The following is a 23,880-nucleotide window of genomic DNA, read 5'->3' as shown; positions in this document are numbered from 1 at the left end:
CACAACTTCGCTAGATAACTTGTTCATATACTGGATCCTCTGAAGTTTAACGACCCAAAGGTCATCCAGTTCAGATTTCAAACTAAATATGCCTCTTAAATTTAGTTATTATTGGCATGTCCCGCCGGGAAGAAAGTCTGGGGCGACCTAGTACATGCTAGAAAGAAAATGTCTCCCGGCTGGCCTGGGAATAGCTCGTGATCCCCCTGAGGAGCTGGATGAAGCGGCTCGGGTGTGGGTGCATGAAAATTTGCCCAACCAGTCTACATCGGTTTTGTGGACTTGCAGAAGGCATTCAATCACGTTCAAGTCTAGGGCAAATATGAAGCAGTTAGGCTAAAAATCAGCGAGACCATGGCACTCAGTCGGAAAAGTATAGCATGCACCTGTCAAGGTCGCGGGTGAGATACTGTCCAAGTAGAAGTGTTCAAGTATCTTGGGGTCTTCTTCACAATGAAAGAAAGAATAGAACAGGAAATTGATGGGTGAATCAGTGCAGCATCTGCAGTTCATCTATGTTCCTACCGTCATCTTGGGTTAGGAGCTCTGGGTCGTAACCCAAAGAACAAGATACCACATAGGAGTGGCTGAAATGAGTTTCCTTCGCAGGGTGTCCGGGTTCTCCCAGAGAGATTGGGTGAGAAGCTCGGTCATCCAGGAGGATTCAGAGTAGAGCCACTGGTGCTCAACATTGAGAGGAGCTTGACGAGCTGGCTCAGGCATCTGATTAGGAAGCATCCTGGGTGCCTCCCTGGTGAGGTGTTCTGGGCATGTCCCACTGGGAGGAGACCCTGGGGAGGACCCAGCATATGCTGGAGAGACTGTCTCCTGGCTGGCCTGTAAATGCCTTGGGACCCCATGCCTCTCAAGAGCTGGATTAAGTGGCTGGGGAGTGGGAAATTTGGATGGATGTAATCTGTCCGCTGAGGAATGTACTTTGATAGGAAACTGTTTGATCAGCAATCAGGGTTGGGTTCAATCTTAATTGGCGATGGAGTACTGCATTTGTAAAATACAAAAATAAAAAAAAAAAGCATCATAAAACAAATATATTTGTTGCTTAGGAGAACTGAAAAAAAAATTTACGAGATTAACAATGTTCTTCCATAATACACACTCTAAATGCCTTTATCATTAATAAGGGTTTAACAAACCTCAGTTTGACAGTGAAATGCATATTTCTATTCATAAAGCCGAATTTGAAACAACATCAGGAGTGGATTGTGTTTGACCTCAGAGGTTACAATTTATTTCTTTGTGGCACAATCCGGCAACTCCTCCTGCCACCTTTTGTTGACGCCTCCGTAAAAAGCTCCTAGAATGTTAAGAGGTGTACTCAAGACCACAAAGGCGCCTGCGGTGACCCTCCCCACCCCCTGCAGCAGACAGTCCCGTGGGTGCATCTGGCTAGACAAAAGGAAAGGGCGAGTCACCTGCTTTTGAGAGAACATACTTGCTGAAATTGACTTAGCCTTATCAAGGTTTGACCTGGCCAGACTGGAAACTTGCAAAGGAAGGACCTTTTTCACAGATAACCGAATGCCAGCACATAAACAATTTACCCCCCCAGGCCCCCCAAAAAGAAAAAAGGTGATATTTTGGGGCTAATGTGCCCAGGCAGTACCTCAAGATGCTCTGTTGCCACAGTGTGAACGGTTTGCATCCTCATAAATAAATAAAAAAAGGAGAAGCGATTCTGGTGTTGAGCAAACAAAACTATCTTGCATAAGTGGAGCCTGCACAGATGGAAATCTACAGAGAACTGGAGTGTCAACATTTGCCTGCACTCTCCATGAGATTTAATTGGCCGCGCAAATACGGCGGGGTCATCTCGACCCATCTCTCCGCAAAACAGCTGTTGATTGGGTAAGGAAAAGGTCCTTTTTGGAGACTTTCATACAAAAAACACAATAATAGCTTGCTTAAGGAAACACTGAGAAAATGAGGAAATAACCATGTAGTGAAACATCAATAACACGGTGGAACTTCCGACATCGAACACCCCAAAAGTCATGTAGCACATCTGCACATTGTCACCATCTTAAAAGACTTCAACTAAGCAAGCATCTTTGTTTTCCTTTTTAGGGGGCTTTTTCTTTGTTTAAGTACCTGCGATTCTGGTGAGAATTAACACCTGTGATCTGGCTATGACTAAAACAAAGAATTGAATGTTAATAAATTTGACCAAATTTCCAAATATTCTTCTTTCAAATATTGTGACTATATTCTGCCCCATGTATGTCAACATTACGTTTTCTATATGATGTACTTCAACCTCCACGTTTTTGTCACCCTGAAATCTTGTTTCCAATTTTTATCAAACTAATGCACATTTTCAACATAAAATGATTTTTTTAATTCCAATATTTGATTTATTTATGTGATTGTATGTGGAAATGTGTTTTTTTTAAATGGTCATGAAACATCAATAAGGATCATTGACACTGAATGACTATCTGTATCATGATATAGCGAATTTCATCTAAAATATGGTGGCATCATATCATAATAGCTTTTAATTCCAGCAATATCGTAAAATGCCGCTAGGTGACAGTATTTTCTGTCAGTTTTGTTTCCTCAAAGGGTCAGCAGTTTTACTTTAGATTTGTTTTATAATATAAAGGTTTACTTCCCCTCAAGGAAGTCACTTGAAACATTGCTTGTACAGTTAATGCAGATATTATTGTAGCCTGAAATGAATACATTCAGTTTGTATATATCTCTTGTGTGAAAGTCAATACTGTTCAGATATTAATATGTTAATAACATTTTTATGAGCCTGTGACAATTTCATTCAATTTTAATTATTTCCTATGGGTGGTGGAAGATGCTCGGAAATCAACAGGCATTATGGAACAGATTGCGCTTAACGTTGGAGGTTTCATCGTAAACATGAACCGCACGTGATAAAGTCAAAGCGTCACGAGAGCAGACCGTACGGCAGCACAAAGGGTGACTAAAGGCCACTTCCAGATATACTGTAGTCCAATGACCCAGTTTTGCACAGCAGCTACAGTAACAAATACCGACCAAGAAACTTGTCTGTTGCACTGCACTCCACAAGCTGTCGGTGGACAAAATATGGTGTTTAATCAACGCTCACATCATGCCACGCAGTCACAGTCCCAGCTCATGATGTCATCAGAAGTCAGATGACACCATGGCTCCGACTTACAGCAGCGCCAACTTGGCTCGGCCCCTGTGACGGGCGTGGCTGTAGTGAAGCAAGGCCATCTCACACTGTGACTGGCCAATTGGGTTGCCAGGATTGTGGAAAAGAAGGAGACACACATACACAGTGGGATAGTCCTTATGTCACAAAGTGCCCCCTTATCTTATTACTGCTACGCATGATAATGATTAGGTAAACGAAAAACAACAACAGAATGGACATCATGTTAAACATAACTGACAATTATCAGCAAACCACCATAGGAAGTCATTTACAGCTCCGCTTTGTGATGGAGAGGTCAGATTCTCAGACAACTTGTGGTCTGAAAACGGTGAATTGATGTCCCACTCCCCTCCCCCTTTTTGTATATGCGCAAAGATAACCCTGAAGGCAGAAATGCATATTTCAAAAACCCTCCTGTCTACAGTAATTGGATTTGCCTTGCATTGTTTGCGATGAGGTCGGCCACACAGAGAGGGCTCCGCCGTATTTATTTATTTATTTAGTTTTGCATTAAGTTTATCTTTCCAGTGCAGAAACACAATTTATGAGTAGCTTCTTCCTGGTAGAAGAAAACAGTGCTTGAGCTTCTTTTTTTTCCCTTTCTTTTTTAAATTAAAATTTCACAAACCAAACTTAAGTATAAGTGAGGATACAATGGAACTTGGAATTTATCAGCATGAACATTTTTGTTTGTGTTGTTGTTGTTTTTTTTAATCAAAGGGAAACAACATTGAAGTTTCATTATAGTACCCCCCCCCCATTATTATGGTGCTGGTTTGGAAGACTGGAAAAAAAGCTGTTGCTGCAAAAGTTTGATAAAGTTAGTTGAAGGGTGAAATTGTCATGATCCTACCGCTCCAGCCAGGGCTGTGCGGGTGCCCACGCAGTTGCACTGATTGGGAGGCGCTGATTATCCTGTGTATTTATATGACCCCGATGACAACTGGTCCGCGCCAGATCGTTGAGGTTCATGTCCTGTTCGAGTACTCCCGTATCCCTGATCGACAACCCGTGTGTACCGACCTTCGCCTGTTCTTCGACCAACCCCGTAAGCCTGACTCCTTTGACACATCTGCCTGCTTTGATCGTTCTCCCGTGTGCCGACTCCTGCCTGCCCGCTCACCTGCTCTCTTCGCCCGACGTCCCAACCACTGCTGCTGCACCTGACTGCCTGCCCGTTCCGCGACCATTGCATAATAAACGTTTCTCCCCGAACTACCTTGCATCTTCCGAGCCTTGCATTTGGGTCCTACTCCCGTTCCGATGGGTCGTGATAGAATTTGATTAGAAAAAATAGATATTTTGGACTGGGTGTGTATTTGGGGAATGGTGCAAAAGTTTGGAATGGTTGTCCATTAGAGATAAGTTAAAAACATTTTTGAATCAAGTGTCTGTTAAGACTTAGACATGCTGTCCCATTTTGGACCTACAGTAGCTTCACTAATCATACCATTAGGGTGCTGCTGGTTTGGTTAGCAAAGTCGTTTCAAGTGTCAAAAATGAAATGGATCTTAATCTTCTGTATTTCCAAAAAAAAAAAAAGTGCTTCCAATCCACCTGAGAAAATATTTGAGAAAAATGGTTTGGAAAAGTGTTGTTATTGTTAATATTATTTAGTGTTTATGCTTTGAGAGGATGTTTTGGAGTTTGACCTTCCTTTTCGATACCAATACCAGTCTTTTGGACTCCATACCAAAAAACAGCTCATAGTTATTTGTCATTGAATTCGATATCTTTAACCTTAAAGGCTATCATGTGCAATTATTTGAACAAACTCTAAGAAGTAAAACATTTGCCAGATAATCTTGAAATTTCTCCAAATTTGATAAACTGTGAAAGTGGATGATATTGAATTCAGCTGAGGTGCTACATAGGATTTCCGTTTGAAATCACTTCATTATTCTAATAAAACAAAATCACCCTGGTTCCACAGTACAGTGACCAAAGTTGGCGTAAGCTGTCTTTCCACCTCCTGACATGGTCTCGGAAGGCTGTTGGCTTTTGTGAATTTGTCTATTGGACCACTTGCATCGACTGTCTCCAATCATCATGTAATTCTGCACAGTTGGGTATTGATGGTGTCATCAATTTCGCACTAGCGCATCCCATAGTTGCTAATGGGATTCAGAATCCCACAGATAAGATGATTCTTTTGAGTGGGCAAATTTCACAACATATTTTCTCTCCCACTGGGAAAAAGCTGTATTGATTTGGTTTTTTTTTTTTAAATTTGTGTCTTATATTTGCTATTGTCCAATGTGGTTGACATGACGCATAAGAGGGAAATTTGGGGATGTCAGCATACCTCGATCAGGACTGCAGACCGGTCAGTAAGGTCGGTTGGCATCCTTTGGCCGCTTAAGCTGCACCTTCAGCCTCTTCATGCCTATTTGGAAGCCGTTCATGGCCTGGATGGCGGCTTGGGCGCTAGACGGGTTATCAAAACTCACAAAGCCTGAGATGAGAACAAGAGGGGCGGAGGGACAAAAGGGAATGGGAGAGTGGAAGAAAAAGGCATATCGGCAGGGATGGAGAGGGGCGACAGGAGGAAGACGAGATGAGACAGCGTTTGAAAGGAGGCCCCTTTTAACTCGCAACAATGAAATGACAATAGCTCTTTGTTTTGTCTTTTCAGCACATTAATTGAAAATCTGGGAATTAAGAAATGATTACAGGAAACGGCACAAAGGCTAATAAGGCAGATAATACAATCAAACACAGAAGGTGATTTGAGAAACGCAAAGTGGAGTCGCAACAGTGAGCACAGAAAGCATAAAAAGGTGTGAAAAGATTAAATAGAAAATAGATTTGCAAGCGTTTGATAATTAAAACCACAATCTCGCCGAGTGTTCTTCCAATTCACTACAAAATGGCTCATATTGTGGCGTTTAGTTGTATTTCGCAGCATTGGCCCAGTTGTTCGTATTTTGCCGCGTGGTGCGGCTTCCTCCCACATTCCAAACATGACATACTAATGATGGGAATTTTGTTTCTATTTGGTGAGCAACTTCTCTTTAGCAGCAAAGAGACCAAAAAAAAAAAAAAAATACCAACAATCTGGCTCCCAGTGTTCAGTTCAAAAAGGCGACTCTAAGAACCGGGTTGTAGGCGTACGATGCATCCTTAATAAATACCAGCGAGACAACACTTAATTTGCCACTCAGCAGCGCAGAAACATACATCTGCTGTGAAGACTCTGTAACTTTTGCAAGCAACCTGGGTGAAGCTCAGCTTTTGATCGTAGAGCAGTTGAAATTCATCATTTCTACGTACGCCAAATACAAATTCTCTGCTCGTCGGGGCTTTGGCGACCTTCTTGAAATCTTAAGCTCTTACGCAACGAATGACACACAATGAACTTGTTTGTACAGTTGCGCAAGAATATGTCATCATGCAGCATGATCAGTTTCCGCCATACTAAGTAGTTGTCACGCAAATATTTATGGGAATTTTATGATTTTACTTTTGCATGTCCACTTTTAGGTTACATCTCCATCAAACAGTAGGAACGGTATACTGTTGTGCACCGAGGACACCCCTGTATTCAAAAGAGGAGGACTAGTTGGCACATAATGTGTTTAACTAGTGTTTCTTTATAACATATATTACCGAAAACTACTGGTGTCGGAAGCACATTACAGAGTCATTAGTCATTTTGCTCGGGTTGTGCAAATATGGATTGTTTTGACAATGTTGTCTGAAACACCATGACTGTTGTGCAAATGTTGAATGTACGTGACAAAGCTCGCAGGTGAGAAAAGGTCACCAGCTCGGGATGAGATCTGATCCAGGAGGGTGGGTGGGTGTTGGGGGGGCTACAGGATGTAGACGCCTGCAGCACTGAGTTATCACCTGGGTGTCACAGCGCAATGAGAGCAGAGGTTTCCACACTGGGACTCCGTGCCCGCTCTTATCAGACACGGCCGTGATTGACGGCGTGAATTTTCCACCTGCCAGCTGATTTCATCGCACTGTTACCGGTCCAATTTAATTTGGGGGTAGAGGGCAGGTTTTTGTCAGTGCGGATGAGATAAGGCTGCTGCTTTTACAAACCTTTTAAACAAACGGAGCAGGCAAGGGCCTGTCAGTTGGCAGTGATCCCCCCCACCTCCAAATCCCCCACTTTTACCATCCCCCCCACCACCACAGACGCTTCTGATTCTACAAACCGGACTTAATGAATCGCCATACCTCAGATTTACATCCTCATTGGCAAAAAGCAGTTATAGGAAATTGGGGAGGAATGAAGGAAAGTGTTGTTAGAGGATGGCGGGATGTCTCCGGCTATTGGAAGATTTTTGGACATCAATTAATTGGCTTTTTTCACAAGACAGTTTCTGAGCGGGTTTGGCGCATGTTGGTGGTTTGTTTTGGAAGGAATCTGACAGTACTCGGCATCTAAGCATCCTGCATAGCTAACTTCGTAGAATTGTTATACTGGAGGATTTGTGAATACTTGAATGAATTTTCATTACTAAAGAAAGTAAACAATGTAAAAGTCTTTTTTTCAGTAGGGTTTCAATCTGTGCACGTTCCCATCTCTTGTTTTGATGCCGATGTCATATTGATTAAATAACAATGTTGTCATAAAGGAGGCGTGTCAAACTCATTTTACAAATCGAGGGATAACTACGTTTAAAATCAGAAGGATAATAGTTTCCTCAACTACTGATTGAGTGACCATAAAAAGGGCATTGGTAGCATATCTCAACGATATTGTTAATTAAAAATGACAATTTTGAATTTTTGTTCAGATTTGATCAAGAATTGCGGACGTTGACGTACACGATTTCCTTTTGCAGGCCACATAAAATGATGTGGAGGGCCACATCTGGCCCCTGTGCCTTTTGTTTTGACACTTATGTAATAGAGGACATCTATGTGGATGTAGTTCAACTTCCCATAGCGGTTGCACTTCTTTAGACACCAAACGGGTTGAGGGTGAATAAAGTGGTGCACTCCAGTTTCCCACAGTTGCTTGAAGGCAACATTAATCACCAATTCTTTCTTCATCAATACTAAATTCCTCGTGATTCTTCAATGGGGCAATCAATAGTTATGCCAACGCATAATTATTGCTGTACTATGATGCTTTATTTTGTCTGTTGTTTGTAGAAGGGTTTTTAGAGCTCGAGGGAAGGTGCAAATCTTCTGGGCAGCATCATTTTGCCCAATCATTCTGGCATGAAAACAGCCATTCAAGACATTTAGAGAGAGTGTGTTCTCCCTTTGCATTCACTTTAATTCTTAATTAATTTAACCATAATTGAATTGGCCATTAATCTCGAGTCAGAAACAATTACGACAGACAGTATTAAAAAGAAAAAAAAAGCCCGACTTAAAACATTCCGGAGTGGTTTTGAAAACTGTTTTACAAAGTACTTTTGTATTTTTTTTTGTTTGTTTTTCAAGTTTGTCTGTGGACCTCTCAACATGGAAGGTGGTGTAGACAGTAAATGACCATATAAAAAATCGAGATGATAATTTACTGCGAAAAGACCATCACATAAAGGTGTTTTTATTTTGTTTATTATTAAGATTGCACCTGCTTTCATATATGAAAACGCATAGTTGGAAAATTCTTATCATGCAGTGTTTTTAAACCTTTGCAGCTCTCTTTGGTCTTTGTTCTCATGCGTGTGTACTACTCAGCAAAATACTCACTTGTGTCAACAATTTGCCCTCGAACCACTTCAACATTAGAAGTAGAAATATTCTTGAAAACCCCATTTATTTTAGACAGTCTTCTGCGTACTTTATTAATAGCTTCGTCTCCAGCCCGTAGCAATTAAAAAAGAGAAAACCTTCACAAAGAACGAGTAATGTGTCATTTTTTTCGCCACTTTTTTTGTTCTTTTGACATTACTTTAATTACTGGCTGAGACGGATAGAGTTGCCTTCCCCCGGCATACGGCGTCTCCTGCGGAGTGACGGACAGTGAGGAAGGAGCTCCGTCCTGAGATGGACGCGGGGGTGAGGGGTCGTTGAGCGCCTCATAGACAAGCGTGTCGAAGAGATGCTGAATGAAAGCCAATGCCGGGAGTCTTTCTCGCGCTCTCTCGGGTGCTGCTGTCCAACTGAATCAACAGTAAGCTCTGCCCCACTCTATTATTATCTCTTTAAGCTTGTGGAGTCCACCTGCACCGCCTACACCCTGATGAACTGGTTGCTGTTGGGAGGCAAGAGGATGGGGGGAGGGGTCCATGGTTGGATGCTGCTAGGTTAATTAGTGGTAAGGGGTGTTTTGGAAAAAAAATGGGCCTAGAACTGGAGGATGTATCATGCTGATTGTATTTAAAAAGTACAGCTTTGCTGAAAACGACCCTAATTTTAGCATAGTTTTCACTGGCTTCTAAAACATCAATCTATAGATCATATCAATACATTAAACGTGATGAGCATTTAACATTCAATACATCGATCATTTGAAAAATATTATTTTCATTGAGAAAACTAGGGATGGGTGAGTACCAATACCAGCCACCATGCCTTATTTCAAGCCGATACCACCCACCGATAAAATCAGACTTCAATTAAGTCCACTAAGCCAGTCCCGGTTGTTGCTGACACACTGTGGTTTGACAAACTGGCAAATCATCATATGATATATTAGTCCTGAAGCGTGTATACTTGTACTGGTATTGGTCTAAAAAAGCGGTGTAGAAAATACCAAATGTGAACCCATGTAAATATATAGTTGCCCAATGTTATTATATATACCACAACAAATGGATAGTTTTGAAATCAGACGCCAGCAAAGAAAATTGATCAACTGTTATCCAATTTATTTTAAAAAGTGGATTGCTGACAAAGAAATGCTTACAATATCTGAACCTTGTGAAAAGAGAAGACAAACTGCAATTTTGATACTGTATATTAGCAAAAAATATTGACGCTGACACAAGTAATTTACTTTTGTGGGCCACAATAAATAATGCAGCAGAGTAGATCTGACCTCCGTGCAATGCCTTTGACATGAAACTAGCCTGTCTACACCAGCTTTCTGGTGAGTGGTCTTCGTGGATGTAACTTAATTTTCCCATATTTGATGTATTGTTGCCTTTATTCATCAAACTATTTGAGTGTGAACAGACAGCTACTAATAAGTAATCAATCACAAATTCCAGACAATAGAAAAATGAATCAATATGCCTATCCCTAGTTTGTTATATTGGTAGGCCAGCCAGGACATCAATCATGTTGTGAGCGCTTAGCTAAGTTTTGAAAAGAACAATTCAGAATTATGTAGAAACAATGTTATTAACATAAATGAGTTCTGATACCATGTACTCTTCTGTATCTTCTATACTGGGTATATCATACTCATCTTTGTCACCGGACACATTTTTGGTACAGTTTCCCTCAGAGGGCTGTCACGACCATGAAACCACACACATTTTTCATTGCCTGAGCATCGGATTACACAACAAAATGACGGATAACTCATTTTCAAATCAGAAGGCGAAAATCATAGTTTGCTCAACTATTATAAGTTACTGTAAAAAAAGAGGTTTGGTCACAAAAAATACTTGCAATAGCTCAACATTGTTATTTAATAAATATTTACAATGTGTAATATTGATACAGCATTTAGCAAGAATGATGGAAGTTGACATGAATAATTTATTTATACCGACCACAAAAAATGATGTGACTAGCCAGGCGCAGCAAGTTGGACATGTTTCCTATTTGGTTTAATCGCATCCACTTGATACTTGTTTCATCTTAGAGGTGTTGCTTGAGGATAAAAAATATTCAGCTAACGAAACTAGCTAGCTTCAAACAAAAAAGGTGGCGGGTGTACGCTGCAGCCATCTCATTTTCTGTGACACACTGAGCATTATCACATTGTCAGATTTACTTCAAAGTTCACATAAAACAAGAATAATAAGAGTGAATCAGGTCCATATACGGTTAGCTTTCCACTCCTTCCCAAAATATCCTTTAAAATAATGATTTTCAATGCCAAAAATCACTTTTTTTGCAGTTGAATTTGCTATGTAATAACAGCGAGATATATTTATCAAAACCTTGAATAATCACTAACGCAATGTAGATAACCTCAATGAAAACTAAGCCCATAAGAATCTGAAAAGCATTTGTGTCGACATCATCGCCTCTGAACCAAGGAGAGGTCGTTCCGCATTCTTTTCATCTTTGTCTCTTTCATTTTTGAAGTCAAATTTACGCTGGCACAACCACGAGTTCATCGGCAATGGGTCTCTTCATTCAATCAACAACACAGCTGAGAAAATTTGCAGAAACAGTTAGCGGTACTTAAACTGCATGAATGAGCCTTTCATAAGTAGCCGGGTGGTTCCTTCGAAACCGGGACCTGTGTAACGGGAACAAGCTCGGCTTTGCTGGCGTATGTTAAGAACTCTCACACTCCAATCCTGAAGGTGTACTGGACAGCGTGATGGGACGGTGGGGTGTATGTGTATTTTGGGGGGGGTTGGAAGCATGCAAAAAAGTGTCATGAGATTACATTTTCACATCCACACCCACCAATCACTGAATAGTTCATACAAATGATGCACGGGCCAGTGTGTGTATGTGTGCGCACATGTGTTATTGAAGAAATGTAGAAATTTAGAAATGTACCATGTCATTCGCCAGTGTCTGATCAATAGTCTTTTCCATATCCTAAATTGAACTTTCCTCGAAACGATTGTTTACAAATGTCTAATTACTACTTCAGCATGGGTTGTTAAAAATGTAATTACCACTAATAAGAGTATTTATAACACATTATTCCTTATTGTTATTCTAAGTTTTGATCTTTCACCCTCTCTCCAAACTTTACTGTTACCGAGCCCGGAGACATTCTCTGATAGGGTCATGTGATTAAGGGATCCTCCCCCGCTCAGTGGCTTGAAAGACTACCTTCAAAATGTTAATTGCATCCTGATTAGGATAGACAGTGGAAATTAAAAAAAAAAAAAAAAGGCAACCCCTAATAGCCAGAAAGTAACAAAAGGCATGAGGTGATTTCAAAACACAGCTGGGGGTTTTAAAACTGTTTTCCCCACCTCCTTCACTGTTTTATTTTAAACTCACCGAAACATTTGCTCTGATTGGTCGCCCTGTCCACAAAGACTTTCGCTGAGATGACGTTGCCAAACGGGAGGAACATTTGCATGAGCTCGGCATCACCGAATTCCTGGGGCAGGTGATAGATAAACAGGTTGCAGCCCTCTGGCCCTGGCAAGGGGGGGAGACACAGCAAATATGTCAGACATCGACATGACAGTTTCATAACTATATCCATCCATTTTCTATAGTGCTTATCCTCATTTGGGTCACACGTTAGCCAGAGCCTTTCCAAAGCTGACGTTGGAAGAGAGGCAAGCGATAGCTTGGACTGTGTCATGATCCTGGATTCCAGCCAGGGCTGGGCGTGGCCGTCTAATCGGAAGGGTCACACCTGCGCCTCATGACCTCCGATTAGACCCAGTACATATAGGACCCGGGGGACGACAGAGACTCTGCTAGATCGTTGCCTCTCATGCCTCGTTCCCGCACTACCGTACTCCTGACGTCTACCTCCCGTGTACCGACCAACGCCTGTCTCCCGACCTACCCCGTAAGCCTGCCGTTACTGATCTCGCTGCTTGTTTGGACTGACTCCCTGGTAACCGACATTGGAACGAATAAAGGCTTATTCCGCACTGCTTACCTCTCACCTGAGTCGTGCATTTGGGTCCACCCCCGAGTCTCGTCCGTGACAGACTGTTCGTCAGCCAATCACAGGGCACATACAGGCAAGCTCACATTCACGCTAGTGACAAATCATAAATGAACCAAATATGAATGAACGAATGATTGTTTGATATTGTCACCTGCAATTGGCTGGCAAACAGTTCAGTTTGCTTGTGAGGATGAGCGGTGTAGAAAATTGATGGATAGCTCTGCCTTGAGGATTTTTGCCATAGTGGATGTACTGTATCTAAATTCCCCATAGCTGATGTCATCTACTTTACCGTTCTTTGGACACCAAACTTTAGTCTACGACCAGACTTAGTCAACTGGTTCCAGCTGCAGCTCCGATTAAATTCTGGACAGGGACCTTCACGTGGACTCCCGCTGTGATAAACAAACTTTCTTTGACTTTGGAAGCACTTTTCATTTCACACCCCCTATATAGAATATTCATGCCCTTCTAAGCTGTCTCCTACATACAATCATGCAGATGAATAATTGAGATGGAGGAATTATGTCAAAAAGAGTAATGTAACATCAGTGTACATCCTTTGCTTTATTACATTTGATGCCAACGCTCGTGTGCGGGTGTGTACACGCGTTTGATTGCGTGTGCGTATGAACACTTCTAGTAATGGCGCTAAATGATTATGCATGCAGATAATTAATCTGATGAATATTTATAACCACTTAAATATATTGTAATAGACTGATTAAGCAGTCCGAGTGTGAATTAGTGCACTTTTTGAATAATGACGGAATAACTTTCGTCTCGCCACTAATGTTCTTTAAATGCGGGGACTTTTTGTCACTTTATTTTTTTCTCCTTCCTCCAAGATGGCTATGTATTTTCTTACCATCACTCCACCCCCTTCCTCTTTTCTGTTCCCATCGCTAATTCAAAGCAGCACAGCAACATTAGAATGGAACACAGCAATTATCACCTTTTATCTTGGGTGGGTGCGTTCGCCCTATCTTACCTTCCCGCTGTTGCTGGGGAATGATGGTGGGTTGCTGTGGGAATGCTTGGCTGATTGGCGCATAGGCGGCAGGGTAGGCTGCTGTTGCAAAAGGGGGGAGAAAGCAAGAAGAGTGGAAATAATCGTGTCTCCGGTTTCATTTTTGATGCAACAAATATGATGGATGGTACCTACAAGTTAAACACCCCAAAAGTTGTACACAATTCAGATGAAAAATGGGCCTCACACCTCCAACATTTATTGGATCACAACAAAATGCAAAACCTCATCTGGACCTCACAAGACCAACTGGAATTACAGCCAATATCAACAAATTAACTGACTTTTATTTTGTGTTGCTTTTTGTGCCACTTTTATTCTGAAATGGCTATTGACGTGAGAAAAGAAGAATATTTACCAGAGGTTACTTGAAGTTAGCAAAAAGTAAAGTGGTATTTGCGTTTTTCTAAAAGCTCACCTTTTCACATTTTTAATGAAGATGCCCCAAGACTCGAGATAATGGGAAAGTACTTCAATACAGAAAGTATTGTAGAAGTGATACAGTAATGCTATAAAATAATTTTGAAATTACTTTCACAGTTTCTCATTTAATTATGGCTTAAATTATCAGAAAAGGCAATCATAAACATTCGAGTGGCGGCAATTGCATTTTTTTTGCTGTTTGTCGTGGTTAACTTGTGCTCATGCAAACTCACGTGACTTAAAATTTTACTTAAAACATTGTCAGTACAGTTTTTGTGATGTGAAAATTGGGACTCTGAAACAAATTATTCAAAATACAATTGCTCACTTTGGGAAATTTTGAAAGTAGATCAAATCAAAGTTTGACCAACGTCACTGAATGGATTGCGGTCCCACTTGGAGGCACCACTGTTGTCCAAAGCGTCACACAATGAGTCAATAAGCGGCGGCTCACCCGAGCATGAAGTCTTAAATCTTGTTAATGAGAGTCGATGTCAGGCCGCAATTCAGAAGCTAATGTCATCTTTCGTGTAGACTATGACAAGTTCAGATCCTCAGCTCTTTTGTGTATTTTTGGAATTAAGACATTTTTTGTGTGTGGGCGTACTATCAAGTCAACTCAAAATCCTTTTGCAATCCTAATGTAAAGCAGCCTAATCCTGGTGGAAATTAGCCGGTTGTGCTTGCTATCTTCACTTGTCAGTGCCTACAAGTGTGACAAACAGACAGAGAGGGAAAGAGAAAGCGAGAGAGAGAAAGAGAGAGAGATAGAGAGAGAGGAAGGGTGGAGGTGCAGATGGAACGATTGAGCGACTTTAGCGGGAGGATGCAAAACAGACGGATCACCTGCGTAGTGTTGGACGCCGGCGTAAGCCTGCTGGAGAGGGTCGGTCACCGTCGGACTCTGTGCTGCAAGAGAGGTAGTGGGAAGGAAAAGGGGGGGAGGCAGAAAACAAAGAGAGGGTGGAGAGTGGTCAAGAGAGACCATGAGACACAAACAAAGATGTGACACAAGCGTCTCTTTCCAATCACCAGTACGGTATAGTGTGGTGTGGTATGCAATTGTATCCCCTTTACCAATTGTACTATAATGGTACCAAAATGGTTCAACAAGAAACTAATGATATATAATCCATTACTCACTGAAATATTGTTGAGTATGTAGAATTGGTGGTTGTGATTAATCTCATCAGAAGTGAAAATCAAGATTCAATGCCCTTTGGGATTCTTATTCAAGAATAATGAGCCAAACTGTACGAGTACTTTTTGCCTAAACAGTAAAAAGGTTTTAGTTCAAAATCCTGATTCTGGAGGGGTCTCCATGTGCTGTCTTTGGTTTTTCTGTCTCTCACAGACCAAAAACATGTATGATTAATATGTATTACAGTACTTTTTCAGTACACTGCTGTACTCTGTGTATGGCTAGTCTTATGACGGGTAGTTTGATTTTGCGGTACAAAGGGAGCTGTGATTGGCTGGCAACCAATTCGGTCTTTAGCCCGCATCTCACCCGAAGTTAGCTGGGATACCCGCACCAGCACACTCGCGACCTGATGAGGATAAGTGGAATGGAAAATGGATGGATGGTACAGAGGCGTACCAGGTATACAATCCAATGGTATACACGCATGGAGACAATGTGGAAACACCACACAGAAATGCTAAAAAATCAGGTGCCATAAGAATGGTCCAGTAGGCAACCATGCTGCGGATGAGTATGTCACAATAAAAACACTGGTAGAACACAGTGAAGATGCATTCTTTTCAATATAAGTCTAATTTAAATCTGGACTACATATTGTATAAGCCTACGACAAATTTTGAAAAGATCATTTCTGTAAGACCATGGACCAGTGTGTAGAATTAACAGTCATTGCATCATCTGCTAGCCTAGAATACGTCATACTTTATATTGCAGTTCTAAAAGGTCAGGTCATTGCATATCACTTGGGTAATTTCATCTGTATGTGAAACGTTTTGTTATTACAGAACAACCAGTATGGAAGGGATAATGTTTTAAACGTTTTACACGTTTGGCGTGGTTAACACAACCTAAACCACTCGAAAGACTGTGGAGAGAATTGTTGATGGTCAGGAGGCATCCTTCTCCACAGCTGTCCCTGACGCTGTCCAACTGTCTTGTGTCAACCATCGAGACCTTCAAGTTCTTGGGAATTACAGTCTCAGAGGACCTGAAGAGGGGGACGAACATAAACTCCACCCTCAAAAAGCCCAGCAAAGGATGTACTTCTTGTGGCTTCTGAGGAAGCACGGCCTGTCACAAGAGCTGCTGAGACAGTTCTACACAGTGGTTATCCAATCAGTACTGTGTTCCTCCATCACAGTCTGGTTTGGGGCTGCCACAAACAAGGACAAACTCAGACTGCAACAGACGATCAAAACTGCTGAACGGATTGTCAGCACCACGCTACCCACTATCGAGGATTTGTACGCAATGCGAACTAGGTCCAGAGCAGGCAGGATCCTTTCGGACCCTCCACATCCTGCCCAACAGCTCTTCCAGCTCCTTCTGTTGGGAAAGCGCTACAGATCAATGAGAATCAAAAGTAGCAGACATTTGAACAGTTCTTTTTCTGTGGCAGTTAAGTCATTAAATTCTTGATCAGCAAAATTACTATTTTTCTGCCTTGCTATCTTGCTATGTTACGACACTCACTCACATCCTGTTGGTCCAGTCAGTAATATATAAATATATATATATATATATATATATATATATATATTATATATATATATATATATATATATATATATCCATCAATCCATCCATTTTCTGTTGCCGCCTATCCTCACAAAGGTCGCGGGGAGTGCCGGAGTCTATCCCAGATGTCAACGGGGAGGAGGCAGGGTACATCCTGAACTGGTTGCCAGCCAATCGCAGGTAACATAGAGACAACCAGCCACACTCACAATCACACCTAGGGACTATTTAGAGTGTGCAATTAATGTTGCATGTTTTTGTAATGTGGGAGGAGACCGGAGTGCCCAGAGAAAACCCACGCAGGCACGGGGGAGAACACGCAAACTCCGCACAGGCGGATCTGAGATTGAACCCAGTACCTCAGAACTGTGAGACCAATGCTTTCCAGCTGCTCCACCGTGCCGCCCTTATTTATTTATTTATATTTTGGACACAGCACAATTTGTCATTTTAAACTGCTCCCTTTGCACAATTGACATTGTTAACACATTTGTCTATATAGATCTTACATCTTGCACGTCTTATAAGGAATAGCTCCTATAAACAGAAATGTCTCTTGTTCTTTGTTCTTGTTGCTATGTTGTTCCTTGTTCTTTGATCTGAATGTCGTACCAGGGCAGCACCGACTGGTGGAGAAAAAATCCTTGTGTTTTTACACACTTGGCCATTAAAGCTGATTCTGATTTTGTCACCCTTTAGTGGAATGTTTAGTAGTAGTTACACTGTTTCATCATATTCCGATGATGTCACTCTATTTAACTGTATATGTAGCTGAGGCGGTTATTGCCATACCCCCTACAAACCTTCATTTGAAAAGAGGTTAACTGTAGCGCTTTGAGTCACAGGCTGGCAAAACCTGACTGTGGCGAGCCATCAGGGTGCAAGATCGCACAGAGAGATGGCAGATATTTGGGTTGTCAACCCCCTCAGTTCTCCAGAATTGCCTGTTCGACCCAGATGTTTGCATTAAATATTAATAACCTGCCAAACAAACCACTTTGTAGTTCATTACAACTGCCTCTTCCTTTGCGTAATACACAAGCAAGGGTGCACGAGTCCTGTCACTTCTCCAGGAATCATTCCCAGACAGCATATCAAGGAGTTCAAGACAGGCTGACGCACGTCAAATTAACCAGATTGGATTGAAGGGTGAAATGATTGATTCATCATTATGTGGAGGTCGGCCGCTCAGAAATCTGCCAAAGACGTAGGCAACTGGCCCCGGAGCTTAAAAGGCGTCAAATCAGAAACACTACGTGTCATGGTAAATTTGAAAAAAAAAATTTTTTTTTTCCAATTGTAACATGCGACACTGATCATTGTGTCATGTGAAATGTTTTTCATCAGGTGAGGCTTTTCAACAACAAATGCTTACCACAAATCACTTCATCAACTCACCTGGGTATGGGTGAATGCCGTTGGTGTAAATGGGCTCCGACGTGGGCTGCCCGTTGGTTTGCGGCGCGAGGGCACTAAATCCATTGACCCCGATGGGGGTGGCGATGCTGGGGACGGCAGTTGCAGTGATGCCTGGGGGTGTGCTGGTGCCTGCAAATAGAAGTAGGCTTCCTAAATAAATGGAAAATGTGCTCATTTGTAGGCTGCAAGAAAAAAAAGAATTGTAATTTTCATTAAAAAAAAAAGAAGAAGGAAAGCACTTAAAATAGTGGACTCACAATTCAATTCAAAATAAAAGTTCCTGTTCTACCAGGGCACTTCAAGAAAAGTATCAGCCTCTGTATAGCATAGGACCCACTTAAAATGGTATGTCGTCACAATGAAAATGGTATATTTTTCCATAATTTAAAAGAAAACAGCTTTTGCCAAATCCATTTAACTGTAAGGTAATAATAACGTAAGTATTGGCTAGTGGTTATTTTTTGTTGTTGGTTTATCGAAAACGCAAAATAGCAGGAATGATTTTGGTTGTCTTGTTAGAGCAACGGTACCTAGTGCTGAAAGTAACAAGTACAGTGCAGACAAGCCTCAGTACAAGCACAAACATTCAATGCGGCCTGTGTTTAGGTCATATCAAATATTTTTAGAATACACCAGCGTATATCGACCCGCAAGACTCAATCGCATTGTGGCAGCAAAAATGTACTTGTATTTTCAATCATCTGCTCAAAACATTATCTATTATTGTCAGACCACACAAAAGTAGCAATGATCGCTTCTTGTCTTGACCATTGAGTCTCTGCCATCTATTAAAAAAAATCCCCGTGTCACACACCCAATCCATATTTTTTTTCAGTTTTTTTTTGTTTGTTTTTTTTTTTTTTGTGAAGTAATAATGCGGTATGAGGGCCAGCCATATATGCGGAGCCAGATAGCAAGAAGTCATGACCGGAGTATGAAGTTCCACGGCAGAAACAAAGCCTTTTACATTGTCCCAGACTCTGGCGCTGACATTGACATCCATCTAATTATCTGAATTAGTGAAGCCATAACAGTAATTATGGACATGGCAATACCATGGTTTGCCGAATTGGATCTGAAAGGCATGCGCAAATTAATGCTTGATGGTGGGAACTGTGATCTGTGAAGGAACTACTTGTTTTGAAGGGCAGTTATGTAATCAAATGGAAACACGCCACCATGTAACATATACGAGAGATATGTATATTGTAAATACACAGAGAATAAAAAGAAATAACTAAATGGACTAATCATCTCTCAACAACAATGTTATTTCTCTACTAATTGCAAAGCATAACTTTCTCTTAATCATATTTTACAGGCTTTTGACTGATTTTACATGCTAATTTACAATTAGCCAATGTATCACTTCGCTTTTGAATCTGCTTTAACTTCATAATTTTTCTCCAAAGTAATCTCATCAGAAAAATATAATACAGACAACTAGGATAATCATAGATTCCAATTCAAACAAATTGTAAATGGAAGCATGTTGGAACACATTAGATAAGCATTCAGTGATCCAAATATGAGTCTCACAAAGGAGATTTGTAGAACATATTTTGGATATAGACGTGCTGTCTTGTGTGACCTTGCTAGTGCCCTATTGTGCTGATGGATTTTTATTATTTTTCTAATCCAAGGCAAAGGACATTTGAAACATCTCGGATTACGTTTGAAAGGCATTACCTGGCATGTGTAGGGCTTGTGGATTACAAATGCTCTGTACAGCATCACGACACTTTATTTAATGTATTTGCAATGACCCTGCCTTTCAGGCCTCCTGCCTACTTAGTGTCGAGCCGTCAAAAAAATCAGTCATCACAACGGCCGAGAAAGTAGTTTAGATCGGGGTCCGGGATTATCGAGTGCGAATTGTCGCTCTTATATTTGCTAAACCAAGGACTCAGAATCCAAAGTCATCAGGATTGGCGGTGCTCCCAGGAAAAAAAACCTAACAACAACAACACACACCGTTACGGGGAGGAAGTGACACCAAGGCAGTGAGAGTTAATGAGAGCGCGAGGAAGAGTGTAATGTGTCTGCCATTGAATGTAGAGAGAATGTTGTAATGTCCTCCTGTCTTGACTTCCCTTCAATGCAGGCTTCTTTCAGCTCAGAAAGTGGCGTCTTTAAAAAATGTAACAAGGTCAAATGTAGAAAGACCTTGGATGAATTTATTTCAGATGCTTCTCATAATCCTGCAAGTAAAAAATCAATTTTTCTACAGCCCCTTGGAATTCATGAAAATGCTTGGATTTTTTAAAATAGCCCTTTCAAGGCTTGAAAAGTCTGATTAAAACATTTGCGAGTGGTTGGGAATCCAAAATTCATACTGAGTATAATATACTATAGATTTTTTAATATATTCTGATATAAGTCTTTGATTAGCCAGGCAGGAGAAATCTTTCTCAAAGTGAAGGCCAGCATTGTAAAACTTAAAGTTTTGCTCCTTGCCCGACAAAGGCTCAACAGTTTGATGTGCTGACAAGGTGATTATTGAGACAAATCAGTAACATGTGTGCATGTTATTGAAAAGGGCAGCGATAAACTGGGCATTACGTTTTACTACAGTTAGCTTTTGAGGTCAAGAGAAAAGTAAGGTCAACTGCATTGGAGAAAACAGTGAAGCACAGTTCTGCTAGCCATTTCTTAAACCTTACCTACTATACTATTATTTGGTGCCAATGATGTAAAGTTACGTTGTTGTTTCTTTTTAAATTGGTGGTAAAGGGCCTCGCGAAGCTCCTCAGTATGACAAACAGACATTAGGTAACAGGAGTGGCTTTAATCAGATCTTTTGCCGCACGTCGAGTATGCCCACTTCCCATTTCCATGTCCAAAAATGGATAAATACCGGCAGCTAACTGTACAACAGGGCATTTTTAAATTAAAAAAGATGCCAAAGTCCCATCGTCATCCTTGTCTGAAAAGAAAGGATGAGGCTACTTGAACACCTGAAGGCAAGGGCACAGTGACCGCCTGCGTGTAGACAATTCCCTGGAAACATCGACAGCCGATTTTGACTCAGACTTGGAGATAAGTGAGCTTGAACCGGATTCTTCAAGCCACTATTGTCCATCCGGATCATCTGAGAGTAGCATACCGTCATCCCCTGAGCTCCCAGAAAGTCGCGAAAAAGGTAAGAACTCGACTACCTCAAAGCTAACGACCATTGTCGGGAGTTATTATTGTTGCCATTTTAATCCTACAACGTGCAAAAATAAAAATGACTGTTTGTTCTTTAATAATATATACACATTTACAGATCATGCATCCGTGATGTGTGTCATGCATGTGTATATTTACCTTTCTTAATCCCAATTTAGTATTATAAATATTCAGTGGTTATTGAACATAATTCTACAAATTACAGGTGGTGCATGCAGCAACATTCCTAGACATGATAGCAGGAAAGGTGAAAAAAATGTTTTTCTCCACTTCTCACTACAGCGATGCTTCTTTTTATGAATTTATTATTTTTTTATCATTTACAGAAGGAGCATCAAGTAGCTGTATTAAGTGCGTTCACATTTACCTCACAAAAAAGGATGGTCAATGTGAACACACACACACACAAACTTAAAATTTTATGCAAAGCTCGTGAATAAGTGCATTGTTATTGTTGCAAAACTGTTGTTTTGCAATTCAAGTATGCTTTTTTGTGTTTTTTGTTGTTACAGTATATAGTGGAAAAGCATTGTATAGATATTTGAGGTATCAAAAGCAAAAAAAGCAAAGCGTTCTGGAAACAAGTATTTTCAAAAAACCTACCAATGTTCAACTGCTGCTTACTAATGTACTTTTCTTTTTCTGATGAAAGAAGAGGGGTTACATCTTTTTTCTGGTAGGTTCCATGTTTATATAGCTACAGAACTCAATTTTCTGTGGGCCTTCAAAATTCAGTCAAAAGTGGTCCAAAATGCCTGACACCCGGCTCTCCCAATTTGAGAAACACGGTTGGCATGAAATTAATTAAAAACAAGGTTATTTACCTCAATGGCTTTAACAATACATACAGTTGCAATTATGGATTCTCATCTGTCAAAATCATCATAACGTAGATTGACGAAGTTATAATCAGACAACAACTCATTAGTTCATTTGGAAAAACTATATAGAAGTTTTTCCAAGGGCTCCCGTGAGAAGTTTTGGAACAAGAAATCCGCCGTGTATACCTGAAGATGGTGTCATCGGGGTCGCCACCAGGCCGTTGACATTGAACGCTGCCATTTGCTGCATTTGCGCGGCAGCGATGGCCGCCATTGGGTTCAGGTAGGACCCTTGTGTCGCCGCCATCAGGGCTGCTTGCTGTTGCATCATCTGCTGTAGGATTAGAGACCAGCGGGCGGGGGAAGGAGGGGAAGGACGAAGAGGAGGGTGAAATAGCTGCGGGAGCAGAACGTGTTTACTCTCACATCTCTGTTTACTTGGCCCGTGCCTTGTTCTTGAACCGCATCGCCCCTCACCATCGCTTTCCAGCTACTACCAGTCCATAACACTCTTATGGCCTCATTGTACTGCCTCATGATCAGGACTATGTGCTGATGATTCAATATACAGCACATCTATAGGCACCGTGCACGCGCCGTTTGCGAGGGAGGGGTGGGGGTTTGTGGAATGCGTGAGTGGGCGATTCTCACCTGTCAGGATGAGTTGTTAGCTACTGTGTGAGTACAAAATCTCACAGACTTCTAACTCAGGCTGTGACTTTCATGTGTGAATATGAAACAGTGGTGATGGGGATGGTGGTGCCAGGGGGGAGGGCAGGAGGCTGGCAGGAATAGCGGGTGAGCTGATATTGGTGCTCGGTAATGACATGCACTTGAGTCTCGAGTGCAAGGTAAAATGTGCTGGTGGATAAATGAACAGAAGTAGTCTAAAATATGTTTCCCGTAAGTAGGAAGTAGATGCAATGCATGCACATGATAATAACGCTGAAGAAATTATTTGTTTTAAAAATACACAATATCAAGAAGTGGCCTACCATCCTCAAAAAGGTTGTATTACTGTATTGTGAGCCAAAACCTTAGGTACACACACATAATCTAATTACAGGGGGTCCTCATCTTATGAAGAAGTTCCAATCCTATGGTGTTGGCGTAGCCTACATTTGATTGTTTATTTTGAACTTACTAAATCAAAAAGTGGGAAATTTATGACAAACATTTCTTGTCCATGAATATAACACAATCAAAGGGAAACCAGTAAGTATGGCAGTAACTGAGCGCGACAATGTGTTCTTACACTGCTGCACAAACTACTTCATTGCTTCACGTCATAGTTAGAATAAATATTCACTGGGAAAAATACTTCTTTTGTCAGCAATATGAAACAATCAAACGACAACCAGCAAACGGTGCAGCTAACCGTCAGAATTTATTCTATGCTGCTGTACAAAATAATGCATCATGTGGCGT

The 23,880-nt window shown here is 41.2% G+C and overlaps 1 protein-coding gene across 3 annotated transcripts in view; it reads right to left on the bottom strand.

The window, feature by feature from the left end:
- celf6 (CUGBP Elav-like family member 6) overlaps window positions 1-23,880 on the bottom strand; it is a 194,949-nt gene that overhangs the window by 4,737 nt on the left and 166,332 nt on the right. The window contains exons 7-12 of one of the 3 annotated variants that reach the window (XM_061814633.1): window positions 22,639-22,786; window positions 18,440-18,589; window positions 15,166-15,228; window positions 13,858-13,938; window positions 12,236-12,379; window positions 5,481-5,630 (exon numbers count right to left, since the gene is read on the bottom strand). In XM_061814633.1, the coding sequence (XP_061670617.1) occupies window positions 5,503-5,630; window positions 12,236-12,379; window positions 13,858-13,938; window positions 15,166-15,228; window positions 18,440-18,589; window positions 22,639-22,786 (714 nt within the window). In that variant the 3' untranslated portion in view covers window positions 5,481-5,502. The remainder of the gene's footprint in view (window positions 1-5,480; window positions 5,631-12,235; window positions 12,380-13,857; window positions 13,939-15,165; window positions 15,229-18,439; window positions 18,590-22,638; window positions 22,787-23,880) is intronic. The other 2 variants (XM_061814635.1, XM_061814634.1) reach the window with 2 other exon arrangements.

This window comes from Syngnathoides biaculeatus, chromosome 3 (genome assembly GCF_019802595.1).
Source record: "Syngnathoides biaculeatus isolate LvHL_M chromosome 3, ASM1980259v1, whole genome shotgun sequence".
Lineage (NCBI taxonomy): Eukaryota > Metazoa > Chordata > Actinopteri > Syngnathiformes > Syngnathidae > Syngnathoides > Syngnathoides biaculeatus.
The sequence above is the reverse complement of the archived record's forward strand: the minus strand, read 5'-3'. Positions and strand labels throughout refer to the sequence as shown.